Source organism: Nesoenas mayeri, assembly GCF_963082525.1.
Source record: "Nesoenas mayeri genome assembly, chromosome: 6".
NCBI lineage: Eukaryota > Metazoa > Chordata > Aves > Columbiformes > Columbidae > Nesoenas > Nesoenas mayeri.
The window spans coordinates 23888629-23903621 of record NC_137545.1 but is presented as its reverse complement, the minus strand read 5'-3'; the positions used below and the strand labels follow the sequence as shown (position 1 = coordinate 23903621).

Sequence of the window (14993 nt, the reverse complement as noted above, 5' to 3'; positions counted from 1 at the left end):
TATACACAGTGAGGGCTCAGGATTTCTGTATGGTGCTGGTTTTGTTCTATGGCATCAAATGTTTTCTAATTTCAAAAGCAACTTAAAATCTTTTCTTGGACTGAGGCTCTCTCATTTTGGTTTGAAATGTGTTTTTTTGCACTTCTGTAAGATGTGGGGGTTCTGTCATGATGTTCCTGGCTTTTTACATGCTGTACTTCTGATAAAAACAGCAGGCAGATTGTATTTGTTTATCTGCTGGAAAAGGCAAAGATTTTTCTTACTTACCTGGGAATTTAGGAAAAAGCCCTTTGGAAGTTACAACATGCCCATGTAAATCAGATATGTAGCAGCTCTATCCAATACTCCAACCTGCTAGGGCAGAAGCTGCCCTGTGGAGCGCAGGGTTTTGCTGTCGTTAGGCTTAGTGGAATACTTCTGCAAGTGTTTCTTCAATATGTTACTTGTACAAGTTATTGGACTACGAAAAGAAAAAATGAATGCCTGCAATGCTGTGTTCATTTATTGCACATCTCTTGTTTGTCTGTAGGCTCACACTTCCAAGGGCAAAGCAAGACCCATGCTTGTTGGTGCCACTTACATATTGGAGTTTCTGGTTGTGCTGGGTACAAGAAAAAATGCCTCCACTTCCAGTGAGGTGAACTGTGGAAGTAATTTGTCTTCCCAAAAGCAGTTATTTTGCGAATTTATTTGGCCTACATATGTATATATGTACATATATAGTGGCTGACATGCTGATTCTATAAAATATACGTGGAATTCACTGGTACCCGTGACATGCCTGGTACACACACATCTGATGGCTTGTGACCTGTACAGCTCTTGTTGGTTTCTTTGAGAACCTGCCCTCTGGCCTTTGTGTGTTTCCAATGCTCAGTGGGTTCTGCTGGGCACATATGGGTGAGAGAGGAGTATTCTTTTTTAATATATATGTATTTATCTGTATTACTGTATGATGAACTGAAATTTACATTGTTATTTTAAAATAATCCTTAATCAGGTGCATCGGTTTTTTCCCTGATAAAATACACACAGAAATACCTTTCAGCCAGATCAGCTGTCTAGGGAACATATCATAAATTGAAGGCATTTTTTATTGTAGTATTTTTTTTTTCCTCCATTTACTATCAAAACGGACCTTTCACATACTAGTTACTAGCAGCACTTCAAGCAACACATGCAGAATATCATTGCTTTGGGGCTTCTGAAAGCCAGGGCTTTCTCTGTAGATAAGTGAATGGGACAAGGGATACAGAACAACCTGAGGCTTCTGGCTAAGTATGCAGATGTTTCAGATCTTTGTTCTGGTTTTGGTTTAGTTGTGGGTTGGTTTTGTTTGTTTCCCCCCACCTTTTAAATTTTTTCTTCTTTTTCTTCTCCTCATCCCCACCCCCCATCTTAGTCATTCCCTTGTCTCAAGTGAAGTTTTATTTCTGCAGGAGTTCTTTAAAATTAGTCCCCTTAATCACAGAGTTGGAGAGGTTTGATGGAGCTTTTGACAGATATTCCTGTAAGGAAACAAAAATAATAGATTTGTTGACAGCAGATTCAACAGCTGTTTCTCATCCTCCCCTGTCATCGATACTGCACCGATGAGGCACTGCACCAAAGTGTGGAAAAGCTTAAGTTTCATCTGAACTCCTTTATATTCTGTAAAGGAGGATGTCAGCGTTGTAGTGCTGGTACTTTGTGCCTAACATAATTGGTACTGAAGATTTCAGTATTCTGTTTTTTAGTTTAAGGATGTTTTTTGTTATAAGGATCTTTGCATTTCCTCTCTTTTCCAGTCCCTCATGTTCATCCCTTCCCCAGAGTTCACGTACTGACAGCAAGAAGTAAAAAGGGAACCGGGCCATTCTACAGGCAGTGGAAACAGTAGAACCTTTTTTATCATTATGTTTATCAAAAAAGGATCTGTTGCAAAGCCAAGTCACTGACCTTTTCTCCCTGTCCATCATGGGACTTTTCAGGAAGAGCTGGGCTCTGCTTCACAGTGAGCTTGCTGGTGGAAGGAGGTGCACAGACATGTCCTGTCAGCACACACAGGGCTCAGCTGAGCCCTGAGATTGCCGGTATTGGGTCCTTTCTGATTAACTCACCTTTCCCCCGTGTGTCAAGGTGTCACACTGCAGACTGTGTGAGCTTTATTCTCTCCTTCCTGTTGAAGCCTGCACAGAGTATCCCACAGTTGTGAGGTTCACAGAGGACTAAACAAGATGCTTCTTGCTACAACTGTAACCATGGTCTACATGGAAGAGTTAGGGTTCAATCTAGGACTGTATTCATTGTGGGGGCCAGAGGGGAAAGTTGTGCCTAAACCCAGCTCTTTCTCTGCCTCCCTCCTAAAACCCTCCAGGGCAAACATAACCAAAGTCCCCCGCTGCTACAGCTGCTAGAGTGAACTCAGAGATGCCAGGGCAAGTCAAGGGGAGGGGAAACTGGGGAGGAAAGAGGGGTAGGAAGGTGCTGGATGTGCCTTGCTGTCTTAGCCACTGTTGCCCACAGAGGATCCATTATGTTTCCAGACAGCTACTCAGAAGCATTTTGTTTGAGATGGCAGCATGGCTCTCTGAGCTTTCTGTGGTTCAGAAGAGGCAGATGTTCTGCAATGTATTGGTCTTTGAGGCTTAATACATATATTATACTGTTTGTCAGTTTGTGGTATCCTTTCAGGCTTTGTGGTTATGGGTTCCTCCAGTGAAGCCTATTTTATTTGGCATTCAGCTTTTTAATTGCACATAAACCTCTGTATCTACAGCTCCTACAGCAAGCATCTCTCTGAAGAAGCCTTAAGATGTCATAATATTTGAAAGAGAAAAATGTGCATTTTTTGCTAGCACCTGTAATTTAGGTAGCAAAGTAATTGGGTAGGAATCATCTCTTATCTCATGTTGCATCTGATATGAAAGACAGTTACAGCTTTTCAAACCTGGCGAAAACTATGAATTATCCTACAATATTTGTATGCATCTAATTTAGGCAGCTGTCAGAAATATTTTAGATTCTGTATATTAGTAATACTTGCAGAGGGGCTGTGGCTGTTTCCAAAGATCTTTTTTGTTGTGTGAAATGAGAACTCAGCACAGTAACTACTGTGGAGATATTTGAACAAATAAATTGCTTTCATGAAGTTATTATTCCTAACAGAGAGAAGGGGAAGTTTGGATGGACTTCAGTCATACTTACAGCATCCTGTGAGAGGCATATCAGAAATTCTGAGAGGTCTGTTACTTTAAATATTGGCATACTGCTCAGGTTACTGTAAGAATTATTCCTTTTCATTTCAGGAGCATTGGGGGTATGAGTGTGGAAGTTATATTTTATCTTGTTTTCTGAGTGAAGACACATCCAGAAAACTAGGAAGAGCCTTTAGTTATGATACTACATCACTATTAACCAACAAAGGCTATAAGGACCTTCTGTAAGACAAATCACAATAGAACTTAAGTAGTGGTTGGGAATGGGCTGTAATTATGGCTAGACTTCATCATGTCTTTTTGATATGGAACAAATCCTTCCTACTTATAAAGACTCTACTATCCTGATCCTCAGCCTCGGGCTTTAACATTCTGCTTAGTGTTCATTGTATTTGGTTTGATGCTCACCCATTGTATTTTGCATGGGTTTGTTATTAGGCTTTGCCTGAGCTGAACTGCTCCACCTGGTGATGAAAACAATAAAATGCTGCTTCTCATGCAATGTGGATTTATTTTAAAAAATGTAATCTAGTGGAAGCACTGGAAGCCATAAGGGTATGTGTGCCTCAGTCCAGGAGACCTACTAATGATGTTCTGCTCCCTTTATACTTGGATGTAGAGCAGTTAAGCTTGTGTAAAGGAGCTGCACAAAGATCTTGAATACACAGTTTTATTTCGTGTTTCTAGTGAGGCACATAGTGGATGAGTACTTGCACTGTAGACATGTGCTTCTGAATGTGCCAGAACCTGAGATGCAGCTGTGCTTTGAAAGACATGCATATCTGAAAGGAGTTGTTCCTGCTCATGCACTAAAACGGAAGTGTGGCTGCTTGGTAGCTGTTTGTTTGGTCACGTTCTTATTACCCAGTATAGAAATACTTAATGATTGAGTATGTTGCATAGAAGAGCTTGCCAGTATGGCATTTTCTCTCTTAAGTCCATTTAGTTGCACAGAAAGGAGATAAAAACTAAAGAACTCTAAAAGAAGCAACCTGCTTACAAGAGAAGGTTTAAAAGGCTCTCTTGTGGCTTTGAAAGAGAAATAATCACATAAATCTTGTGCAAGTGGCCAAGAAACAAGAAGCATAACAGGGCTGCTTGTCCCAAAGTCTTTAAGTTTGCCTAGGTTTTTGCAAGGCAAGAGCTTGTAAGATGCATGCTACAATAAATTTGTCTCTGGCACCTTTCATGTTGCCCTAAGATATCAGAGTATTTTCTGTGTGATAGCAAGATCTGTCATATCTGGATGGACTTGTCTTTAGCCAGGAAAGCAAAAGGTATGATTTTCTGTCTTGAGCTGATGTGGCTGGGCTGAAGGATGGATCCTGTATGGAAGAAGGATGCTTATATGTAACAGCACATGCAAGGGACATTTTTAAAAATATTTGAGCAGCCAAGGACTAAGATTTCCCATGCTATTGAGAAGGTAAGGTGAGATCTGACCACCTGAGCACAAGCTGATTATGTTCAACCTGCGCGCCTGCAAAAGCTATTCATATGAAGTCATGGTACACCAACCAAAAACCTCTGTGAACAGGCAGGTTGCTCTAATTCATGCTGTGAATCTTGGAGGAATCACCTTGTATTCAATTTTCATTGCTTCTGTCAAAAATTGCAAATTGTAAGCTGTTTCTGTAGTTTTGTCCTTCATTTTTGTTAACCATATACATTTGCATTGCCCAAAATAGTGTGTACAGACCTTTTTGTTTTCTTTCTTCTCAGACACCCTGGCTCTGGAATACCAGACAGTGCTGGAACGGGTATCCATATCAGGTAAAAGTTACAGTGCTGCCTAAAACCAACCATGACACTTCTACCAGAGCTCTGTTTTTATTATGGTGGAGCTTTTTGTCAATATGTTAATGTGAATGGGCTACTCAGTATTTCAGAACATTGTTAGATGCTCCACATCTTGCTCAAGTTCAGGAGAGGCAAGATGAATACAGCTGTCACACCTGTTTTGAAATAAAGCACAGGATCTGAAAAGAGATCGGGGAAATCTAACCATGAAAGCAGACATCTGCAATGGCAGTAGGATGGTAATTTTTTACAAAATTCTGAGGATTCTGAAAGTTTTAGCAATGCTTCAGATTCAGTTGGATGGGAAAAGCCAATATAGTTCTTGTGGTTGTTACACTGCACACAGGGTAAGAACTAATCCCTGACAGCTTGTGTGATCAAAGAGGAGACTAAAGAGAGAAGGTAAGTTTCTCCTTTAGGTATTTACATAGAGGCTGTCCAGTCCTGGCCTCATGGAAGCTTACAATGAAAGAAGGTAAAATTCATGAGAGAATTGAAAATGGTTTCAAATCTTTATCTTCAGCAATGTCTGTATTCTCATGGATTCAAAAAGCATCAGCCTTTCACTCTGCTCTAGGTCCAAGTATATAACTTAATTTCAAAGAAAGGACTTAACTAATTTACCTCCTTTACTGAGGAGAAGAATGCCGTCATTGAAGTAAAAATGCTCTTTCAGGTTTTGTCCTGCTGCTCTCATTCCCTCTTTCAGTCCTCTAAAAATTTTCCTTAAGTTTGAAATTTGATTTCCTTTAAACAATCTTCAAAAGAACAATGACTGTATATTTATTCCTTACTACACTGCTAAGGTTTTAACTAGCTCCAGGATTATTTAATTCCTAGGTCCAAGGTCTGGCCATCTTGCGCAGCAGGACAGTTGCTTTAACGACATGCAGCTGCTGCAGTAACACCAGGATTACCAACTCTGGAAACTGTTCTTTGCCAGGGGAAAAAGGAGTAGGACAAGTGAAAGCAGAAGGGTAGAAATTCTGACTATCATTATCTGGATGAACAGTGGCTTGCAAAATTTGGTTACCCAAAGAGCTTTGAGAAACCTCTCCTGTGCTTTCCATTAGTTTGTGTTACTGGACCTAGCTGTTAAAGTATGGGATGTGTTTCAACAGAGCAGTCAACCTGCTCCAAAGGATTCAATGTATTTTTCAGAAAAGATAACTCCTGAACTCTGCCTTGGCTGTACCACTGCCTCATTTTACCACTGCCTCATTTTGCCTCCTGGTCTGATACGAGAAACTTTGAACATGGATGTTGTGAGGATCAGTGAATTAATTGAATGCTCCATTTTATTATTATTAATAATAACAACAACAGTAAGGTAGCCTTTTCAAGGAAAAATTATCATCATGCATATGGCCTAGGAATGGACTTTGGAAACCCTTTTGGGAAAACAAAGAACCACCTGTTTCTTTAATACCCCTTGTATAACAGGAGGCAACAAGAGACTAAAGTTATGAAGTATAATTTTTCCTTTTGTTATAAGATAGAGGTAACAAAGGTTTCAAATGTTACCTAGTAAGATGGCCTTTAAAATTGTAATAACTTGTGGTAGCTTTTTTAATTAGCCTAAATTCTAATTCTGAGTTCCTTAAAATGTTGCAGCTTGCCTTTTCTTTTTTTTTTTTTAATTCAGCATCCAGGAGTCCCAGTAGGGATCACTGAGACATTGTACCAGCTGCTATTCAAATATAATTTACACTGAATTGCAAATTTAAGGAGTCTAACCTATTGCCTTTTTTTTTCCTTTCTTCCCCTGAGAGGCAGGGAGAGGGGAAAAAAAAAAGAGTCATCACCAAACTGGAAAGTATGAAGAAGAGTATTGTTTGAAAGACACATGAATTCCCTGTGACAGCCAACAGCCCTGGGCAGGCTAAACAGGACAACTGTATTTAGGTTTGGGTGCTACAGTTCTTGAAAGTTGTGTACCTGTTGGAAATAGGTCAGTGGAGAAAGTTCAGCAAGAATGATCAGAAATCTTGATCTGAGGAGGGCTGAAGGAATTTGGTCATTGAGCCTCTGAAGAAATAATGACTTAAATTACACCAGGGACTGGAGGGTGAACTGAATAACATTAGGGAAGCAGCAGAAGAAATTGAATGTGGGAAGTGTTGAATCTTCATCCCTCAGCAATTTTAGGAACAATCGTTTATCAGAATGGATATAACTGCAATCACTGGTGCCTTTCAGTCCTGTATGTTGGTGTTATTATGTGCAAGAAGAGATTTACTTATGACGAAAGACCACGAATCTTTCTGGTTAAAGAACATATATTTCCCAGACTTATCAGAAGAATGAGGACATTCAGAAGGTTGGTTACAACTTTTAGAGAGTGACAACTAAACTTACTATATCTAAAAACATGATAGTGGTGGAGAGGGTCCAACAGAAAGCAAATAATCAAATAAAAGTCATTACCATAGTCATTATGCTGGAGATACAAATGACTACTGGGTGCTAATCAGGGTTTTCAATTTGGTTGTGTTTTTTTCTTAATTAGATAAAACTCCTAGTCTCTTGTTTGCTACAAATCCTCTGTAAGTTACTCAACACAGCATTGCAGAAATCCAGCTGGACTCACTGTACATGTAGTCAAATGGATCATTTGGGTGACAATGTATCCATAAGCACAGAGTAGTCCTATTGAAGTCTATGGAGAAGTGAAACCTAACATTAAAACGAACTTAAACACATGCTATGGATCATTTCATGGAGGGAAACGATATCTTTAGAATCCCCCTACATTAGCATTATATATGCGTTGAGAAATACTAGTGCTATTGTTAATCAAGCAGCTGACAACCTTAATTACTTTACTAGAAATTTTCCCTGGTGAATTCTCTTGCAATGAGTATAATAGTCATGGTTCATTGCTAACTCATGTTCTCCTCCCTTTTTTTTGATTACACCTAATTAAAAGCCTACTGTCAGTCTCACTAAATCAGAAAAGGATTATATTGGACCAAGAAATGTCTTTCAAAGATTGATTTTGAGTGTATACATTTTTCATAAAGCATAAACATCTGTCTATATTTAAATAACCCACATAGACCAGGCAGTGGGCACCTAAGGACTGTGTTTAACCTGCAAAGAATTGGTCTGCACAAGGGAATGGGAGTAAAAGAGGCAACTGAAATGCCTCTTGCCCATGGAAATAGCTCATGCCCTGCTTAGGTGCATGGTTGTGCTGCTGCAAACTGCGCTAGAGATCATTCATCTAATCTCTCAGGAGATGTCCCTGGGAGCTTCTCCTGTGCCAGCGCCCTTCTCTATCACAGCAATGGAAGACATGACTAGCATGGAAACACCATCACAGGAAAATTAGAGTTGCTCCTAGGACTGACTCTCTTAGGCTGGGGGCTTAACAGACTATGTGTGCCACCAGTTACCTTCTTTAAAGCTCCCCAGCTTGGTTTTCTTTGTGCGTTAAGTTCCTGTGAGTTTTTAGTTTTGTTTTACTTTTAAACATCTGTGTAACCATGTTGTGTGTCAAACAAGATGCCTAGGTAAATTTATTTTACTTTCTTCTTAACGAATGTTAACATGTTCCCAGAAAATGGTTAAATTTTTTAGAAGTAAGCTTTTATATTTGAAAGATTCCTGTTTAAAGCTCACAACATTTTCATCGTGAGCAGATGAGATTATATACTAGCATTACCTATCTCTAATCTGCTCCAGCATTCTTTCTTTTGCTATGCTTTAAACCCACATTACTGATGTACAGCAAGATGTTTCAAGTAATCTTTCAAAACACTTTGGAGTATTCAGAATTCAGTTTGTTCTAGGTTTTGACCAGACAACATAATATTTTTTTGGTATTACAATACTGTCAAGACTAAAACGTAAGAGGAGGGTAGGTTGCGGAGCTTTATTTTTCCACAGCCATCAAAGTTTGAAAGAGTCAACCATGATTGCTTTTCTTATATAGGATGTTTATGTGTCTCCTCTATACCTGAGCTGCCTATAATGTCAGTTAGATTTTATTAACCTTTTCTCATCTCCATCTTTCAGCCACTGATGCCTGACCTTCATTATTACTACATAGTTGAATTGTCATTCTACTGGTCCTTAATGTTTTCTCAATTCATTGACATCAAAAGAAAGGTAAGAAGAGTGAGACTAAAAAAATTGAAAACTTTAAGCACGCATCTTTCTTGACTCGGGGAATACCTGTATTACCTGTGCAGTGAACTAGAAATACAGTTGTTTCTAGTCACCACGTCTTGCAGATATCCATCACTGAGAAATTAATGTTAAAGTGCTTGTCTTACTCTGTTCCTTGTTACTATGCTGTGGGTTTTTTCTGTACATGGGAAGAAGAACCTTGAGTAAACAAATACTCAAGGAGAAATAGCATCAGCCAAAAAACCCTTCTGCTCTCATACAGGGACTTGAATGGAATTGAACATGTAGTAGCTAGTGGATATACTGTTTTTTCTAAGAAAATATTGATGAAATATCAATGACAAAGCAAGACTGCCTCAAAAATTCACAGTATCGCTTTGGTAAAATCTGTGAGGGCTTTCAATTTATTCTGCAAAGGGATGGTAAAAACTGGGATACATTTAATATTAAAAAGTGATGTTACGTTTAATCTTACCTTTACAGTTACATAATTTCAAGAATCAGAGCATTGCTGTTAATGGGTTATTAATCAAGAAAATAAAACTCTGGCCCAATAAAAACGTTTTTCCAGTATCAGTAGCAACCCGTTCCATATTCCTTTGTCCAAGTTCTCTCCTCCAAAGAGAGTGCTAGTCCATAGCAGAACAGAGAGCATGACGGTCATTCTATAATACCAGTCCATTGAGCTATTCTTGCAGGGTTTTTTAATGTTGCAAAGTTATTTGTTTAAAACACTTGGAAAGATGTTATAATATTTTTATGTATCTGCTTCTGTTGTAATTTAATTAAATGATTGTAGGCTATGCTAATGGAAAAATCCATCAGTAGAATTTTAGCAGGAGCATAACTCTGAAAAGAGTAAATGAAGAATACAATATATCCTGAATAAATTTAGCTGCTGTTTGGAAACACAGTGTGCTCCTAAGAGTCTTCTGTCAGAGCTATGGATGTAGGAAAACACCCCTCTATTTGAATTTTCAAATTTTTCCAGAAGTAGATATCTCAAGAAAACATCCACAAATTTTAAATTCATATTGGATGGTAAATAGTAAACAAAACCACCAATGTAAGATGAATACGTGTAAATCTCTTGCTTGCATTATCTGTAGATGCTAAACATTCTGTTAATCATGAGCTTGAAATGAATACAGCTTCACCGTTTCAAAAAACAGATGCAGAAAAACTGTGCTCAGCAGAGCTGTATGGTAGTGGAGATGAATTTAAATGAAGAGTAACATTGACTAGCATATGTAAGATGCAGGTGCCAGCAATATTGAAGAGTCATTTGTTAATATATCAATCAAAACGTAATCTCTGCAGCAATGTTACAGAATTGTTCAGGTTATTGCTGCAGAAAAGTTTTGTGTCTAATCAGTCCCCCAACATTCATATTCAGCCCTCTGCACTGTGCCATTGGTCACATTTCATTGTGTACCTGTTGAGGGATAGGAAAATGTAACAGCATTACAGGTGCAACAGTAGTGCAATTTTGCAGTACAATTTGTGTTTAAAGAATATTTGATCAGTTCCTGACTAGTCACTTTGCTCATGTGAAAATTGGAAGCATCTTGGTTCAGCACTGAAGTGCACTTTTGAAAAGGGCCATTAGGAGGGCCAGTAATACCTTTCTCGTGAGCAAATGCTATATTTTTTCCCCTCATGACCCGGAAGGTTTGTTCCCTATGGTGAGCTGAGCACAGAGCTAGAGCCTGGTCCTGTTCATAGCATAGGTGCAAGTAAACAATCTTTTGCAAGTCTCTTAAATGATTTGTATTTGTTATCAAGAAGACTTTGCAGCAGCCTGCTGTGGAAATAGAATGGGAGAAGGAGGACAGGAAGTGGAGCGGTAATAACTAAGTGACACCCCTGCTGCTGATTTGCAGTGCTTGAACCCCAAGCACCAGAGCAAAGCAGTGTCCTGTGCATCTGCTGTGTCTGAGAACGTCCAGTGTCCAGCAGGAGCACAATATCTGCAGTGCAATGTCAGAAGCCATTCATTATAAGCACTCTGCAGGGGAGAATGGAGATGCCATATTTATAAATAACTTACTAGATCACTGACCAGTTTGGACTGTGGAGACAGTTATTTTTGCAATGTAAGCGAAACTGATAACTAGGAAGATCAGACTGGAGAAAGGCGGCCGTGCACTGGTGTCACACAGTAAAACTGTTCTGTGGCCAACCCTGAGTGGAAGCTGTCAAGGAAACCCATGATTTGAAAAATGTTAGTACTAGGAGCTTATGGTAGTTGACAAAAAGGAGTATAAGCTTGACAGAGCAGCCAGCTCTTGCAGCATTGTAATAGTTCTCTTTTCAAGAGCAGGTATAGTTTAAAATCTGTGGAAACTGTGGAAACCTTTTAATGTATTCAGTATGCAATATATTAAATGATGCCTGCATGAAATAAGGCTGTCTTTAACTGGAAAAAGCAGGAAATTTGCCAGCTAACATCAGATGTAATTGTAATACTTCATGACAGCCTATACAGAGCAGATTAACAGTTCTCAGCCTGAGAAACCTGTTGATGTTTTCATGTTACAGCGAGAGGAATACTTTTATCTAAACCTTGGTTATAATTTCATATACTTTATATTCAGCAGTGGCTGTGTTGCAGTGTCCTGGCAGCCCTGTGCCCAGCAGGAGCTCAGGCAGCCACTTCCATGCAGCGGGTTCCTCTCAGGGCGAGGTGCGGGAGGTTTTCTCTGTGAGCACCAGCACCCAGCTCTGGCCTGACTCCTGCTCACTGTAGCTCAAGAGAAATGTACTTGCCATTTTCCGTTTCTGTTTTATTCTTCTCTATTAGCAAAATCCTGACTTTAAAATGACTTCCAATTGGTTTGCTGACTTTCAAATACCTGTTTATTTAGGTGTTATAAATTCCACGAGATTATCTTTGCCTGGCTGAAGAGGTGCGAGCAAACCATTTTAGGCTGTTGCACATGTCTACTATTGGCATTAAGACAACAAACAAAGTAGATTAACTGTTACTGTTTTAGAATGGCATGGTTTTTGCTTCATAAATATCTACTGTGTTGCTGTAACAATGTTCTACCCTTAAGGATTTTCATTTGCAAAGACCAAAACCTAGTATGATTTGGTTTTGTATCATCTCTGTCCAGCTTGCCATACTCTGCTTTTGTAAAATACAGAGAAAACATTAGATTTGGGAACTTTGTTAGCCTCCCAAGCCTCTCATGAGTATTAAAAGCAGTGAAGCTTATTTGTATACTTTCTGGATACCTGAAGTATTGTTTGATACAACAATATTTGATCTGTGTATTTAAAGGAACATGTAAAATTTTCCACTCATTCAGTGTGTTAACAGGTTCGTAGAATATCTTGGAGACCTTTCTGGTCTTCACACCTTTTAGTTCCAAGCATTTTGCAATTCCTAGAGCTTCTGTGGTTTGTGTTTTTTTTTTTTTTTTTTTTTTTTTTTTTTTTTTTTTTTGTTTTGTTTTTTTTTTTTTTAAATAACAGTTCACTCATTCCCACAATAAAGTAATCTGTAGGTGCTAATTTTGTTGAATATTCCATTTTGAGTCTAGAAAATTTATGCTATATTTGACTGACTGAATCTAGATCCTAGATCTCTTTCTTTGAACTCAGTAAGAAAAGGGCCATAGAGCTGATTTCTTTTGTTTCAGGGGAAAGGAATTTAGATTGTGTACATTTTATGGACCTTTAGAAGAATTGTAATGGTTGAAACCTTTAGCTGTTGATACTCCTCTTCCTTGTTGAAGCCCATTTCCAGAAGCTGGAGTGACTAATAAAGATGATGTTTTGCCCTCCAGTGGCACTAATGCTCCATATTCACTTTGCAGTTTAGTCAGTGAGTGTGTCACATTAAAAAAACCTGGGTAGCAGAAGCCTTGATGCCAGAGGGTTTCTCTACAAGTTGAGACCCATGAGGTTTCTCTATTGTCTGCCCTGTGTTCTTCCCACTGATGGTGTCAGGAGAAGGTTCGTTCTCCAGTTCCTAGCCCCATATTTATGTGATGCAGGCACATGATATCTTTCAGCAGTTATATGTGGAGGCTACAAATCTGCTGTAAATAAATGCATCTTGCACAAACTTACATACAGTTTGAAATATATTTTAAAAAAATTAAAAGCTCCTTCCTGTATAGATGCTTTTCTGCTGTGTATGGGTGAAAGTGCTCAAGCAGGCTGGGAACACGAGTACCACTTGACATTATGGGGCCTTGTACCATGAATTTCTGTGTATTCATTACCCTTATGTATAATTAAAATCCAGCAGGTAGCATCTTCAAAGCATGATATTAATTACTGACGTAAAGAGATGTCACAAACAGGAAAGAAGGGACCAGCATAGCAAAAATAGTCATATTTATATCACTGCTACTTTTTTCTACTGATCTTCAGTAGATCAGTGCAGCATCTCCGTTTCAGAGCTGGCAGTCAGATAACTGTCTCTTTTAAGAAATGTTGTTAGAGAAGGAGTTCCCTGGATAGCATTTCTGTAAGTAGATTCATGCAAAAGTGCAGAAGACTGCTGCCCAAGAGCATTAGGGCTACTTGGGAATAATCTATATTGTCAAGAATGCCTTGAAGATTTCCCAAGAGGGACCACAAATCGTGTATTTGTAGAACACGAATGTGTCAGCTAGAAAAACAGACAAGAATTTTCTGCTTGTCTTCTTCCCCCATTTGGACTGCTTGTGTGCTAAGATAATTGCAGTTAGAAGGGAGATGAAGAGCAGTGCCGTAGCACCTGCAGCTGAAGCAGGTGAAGAGCTAGGCTGCAGTATGGCCACATGGCAATGCTAGTATCTTACTTCTAGTCCCAGAGCATAAGGTAGGTGCTTTACTGTTTTGATTATGGTACGGTGAAATGGTCCCCATGTGTGGGTTTGTAGTTACCTAAATTACTAAGGTGCTGTACCCCTGCTTTCCCTTAGGGCTCTTAGAAAGGGAAAGAGCCTTTAATTCTCTTTCTGTTCAGTCTGCTTTAAGGAAATGCATATAAAGCAGTGGCTTGAGGTGACTGCTGAATGTATTTGGTTGTGCTCCACACTGCTGGGGACCAAATAGCCTGGCTGAGAAATATTGTATTATACCAAACTAGGATCAAGTTCTCTGTCTTTGGTTTTATTTTGTTTTGTGTCCTTTTCTTTCTCCCTGCCCTGCATCAGCTTTGTGTTGGAGATACTGGCAATGCCCATTGATGAGTATGTGGAGGAAATAGGACCTTATAGCACCTGGTAGCATTAAACATAAAGTTACAGGCTGGGCAGAGGTCCTGTCCCACTTCAGCTAGTGAGGCTGCTCAAGCTGCAGGTTTTTCCACGGACTGCAGGTGTATATTGCAGTAAAAGCAAGTGCTGATACTGAGAGACAGTGGCATTGCACGTTCTTGAAAGCAGTGGTGCCTGCTGCGTTCCCAAAGAGAGGTGCCGTAACACAGGGCAGTTCCCCTTCCCAGCGTATGACAGACAGAGCAGCCAGCAGCTGTAGCTGCTGCTTTTCTGGAGTTAACCCTGTGTTGGTGGGGGATCACCAGCACTTTCTGCGGGGCCCTCCTGCCCAACATGTACTTTCAGTCCCTTGGCAAACCAGATGCTGCCTCTCTAAAGACTGCAGGGTCTCAGTTACAGCTTCTCTGCTGTGGCTCATTAGCTGAAGACTGTGGTAACTTTGCGCCCAGTGCATGGTCAAATCGTGCCTGTGATCTTCAGGGTTTTGATATCCCTTCTCAAAGCTGTGTGGGTACTTCAGCAAACCCCAGCAAGACTTCCTTTTGACTGACTTGGTGCCTTGCAGAGATGAAGTCTCATCTCTGTGGGTTGTTTTCTCTCAATAGTTGAGTGTGTAAGCCAAGCAGGGTTTCTTTCTCTGCTT

At 39.6% G+C, this 14993-nt stretch overlaps 1 protein-coding gene across 1 annotated transcript in view; it reads left to right on the top strand.

Moving 5' to 3' along the window:
• The window catches only part of CERS6 (ceramide synthase 6), a gene marked incomplete at both ends in the record, with an annotated part of 114611 nt that overhangs the window by 76588 nt on the left and 23030 nt on the right, over positions 1-14993 (top strand). The window contains 2 exons of the mRNA XM_080346661.1: positions 4920-4970; positions 9018-9110. Coding sequence (XP_080202787.1) covers positions 4920-4970; positions 9018-9110 — 144 coding nt within the window. The remainder of the gene's footprint in view (positions 1-4919; positions 4971-9017; positions 9111-14993) is intronic.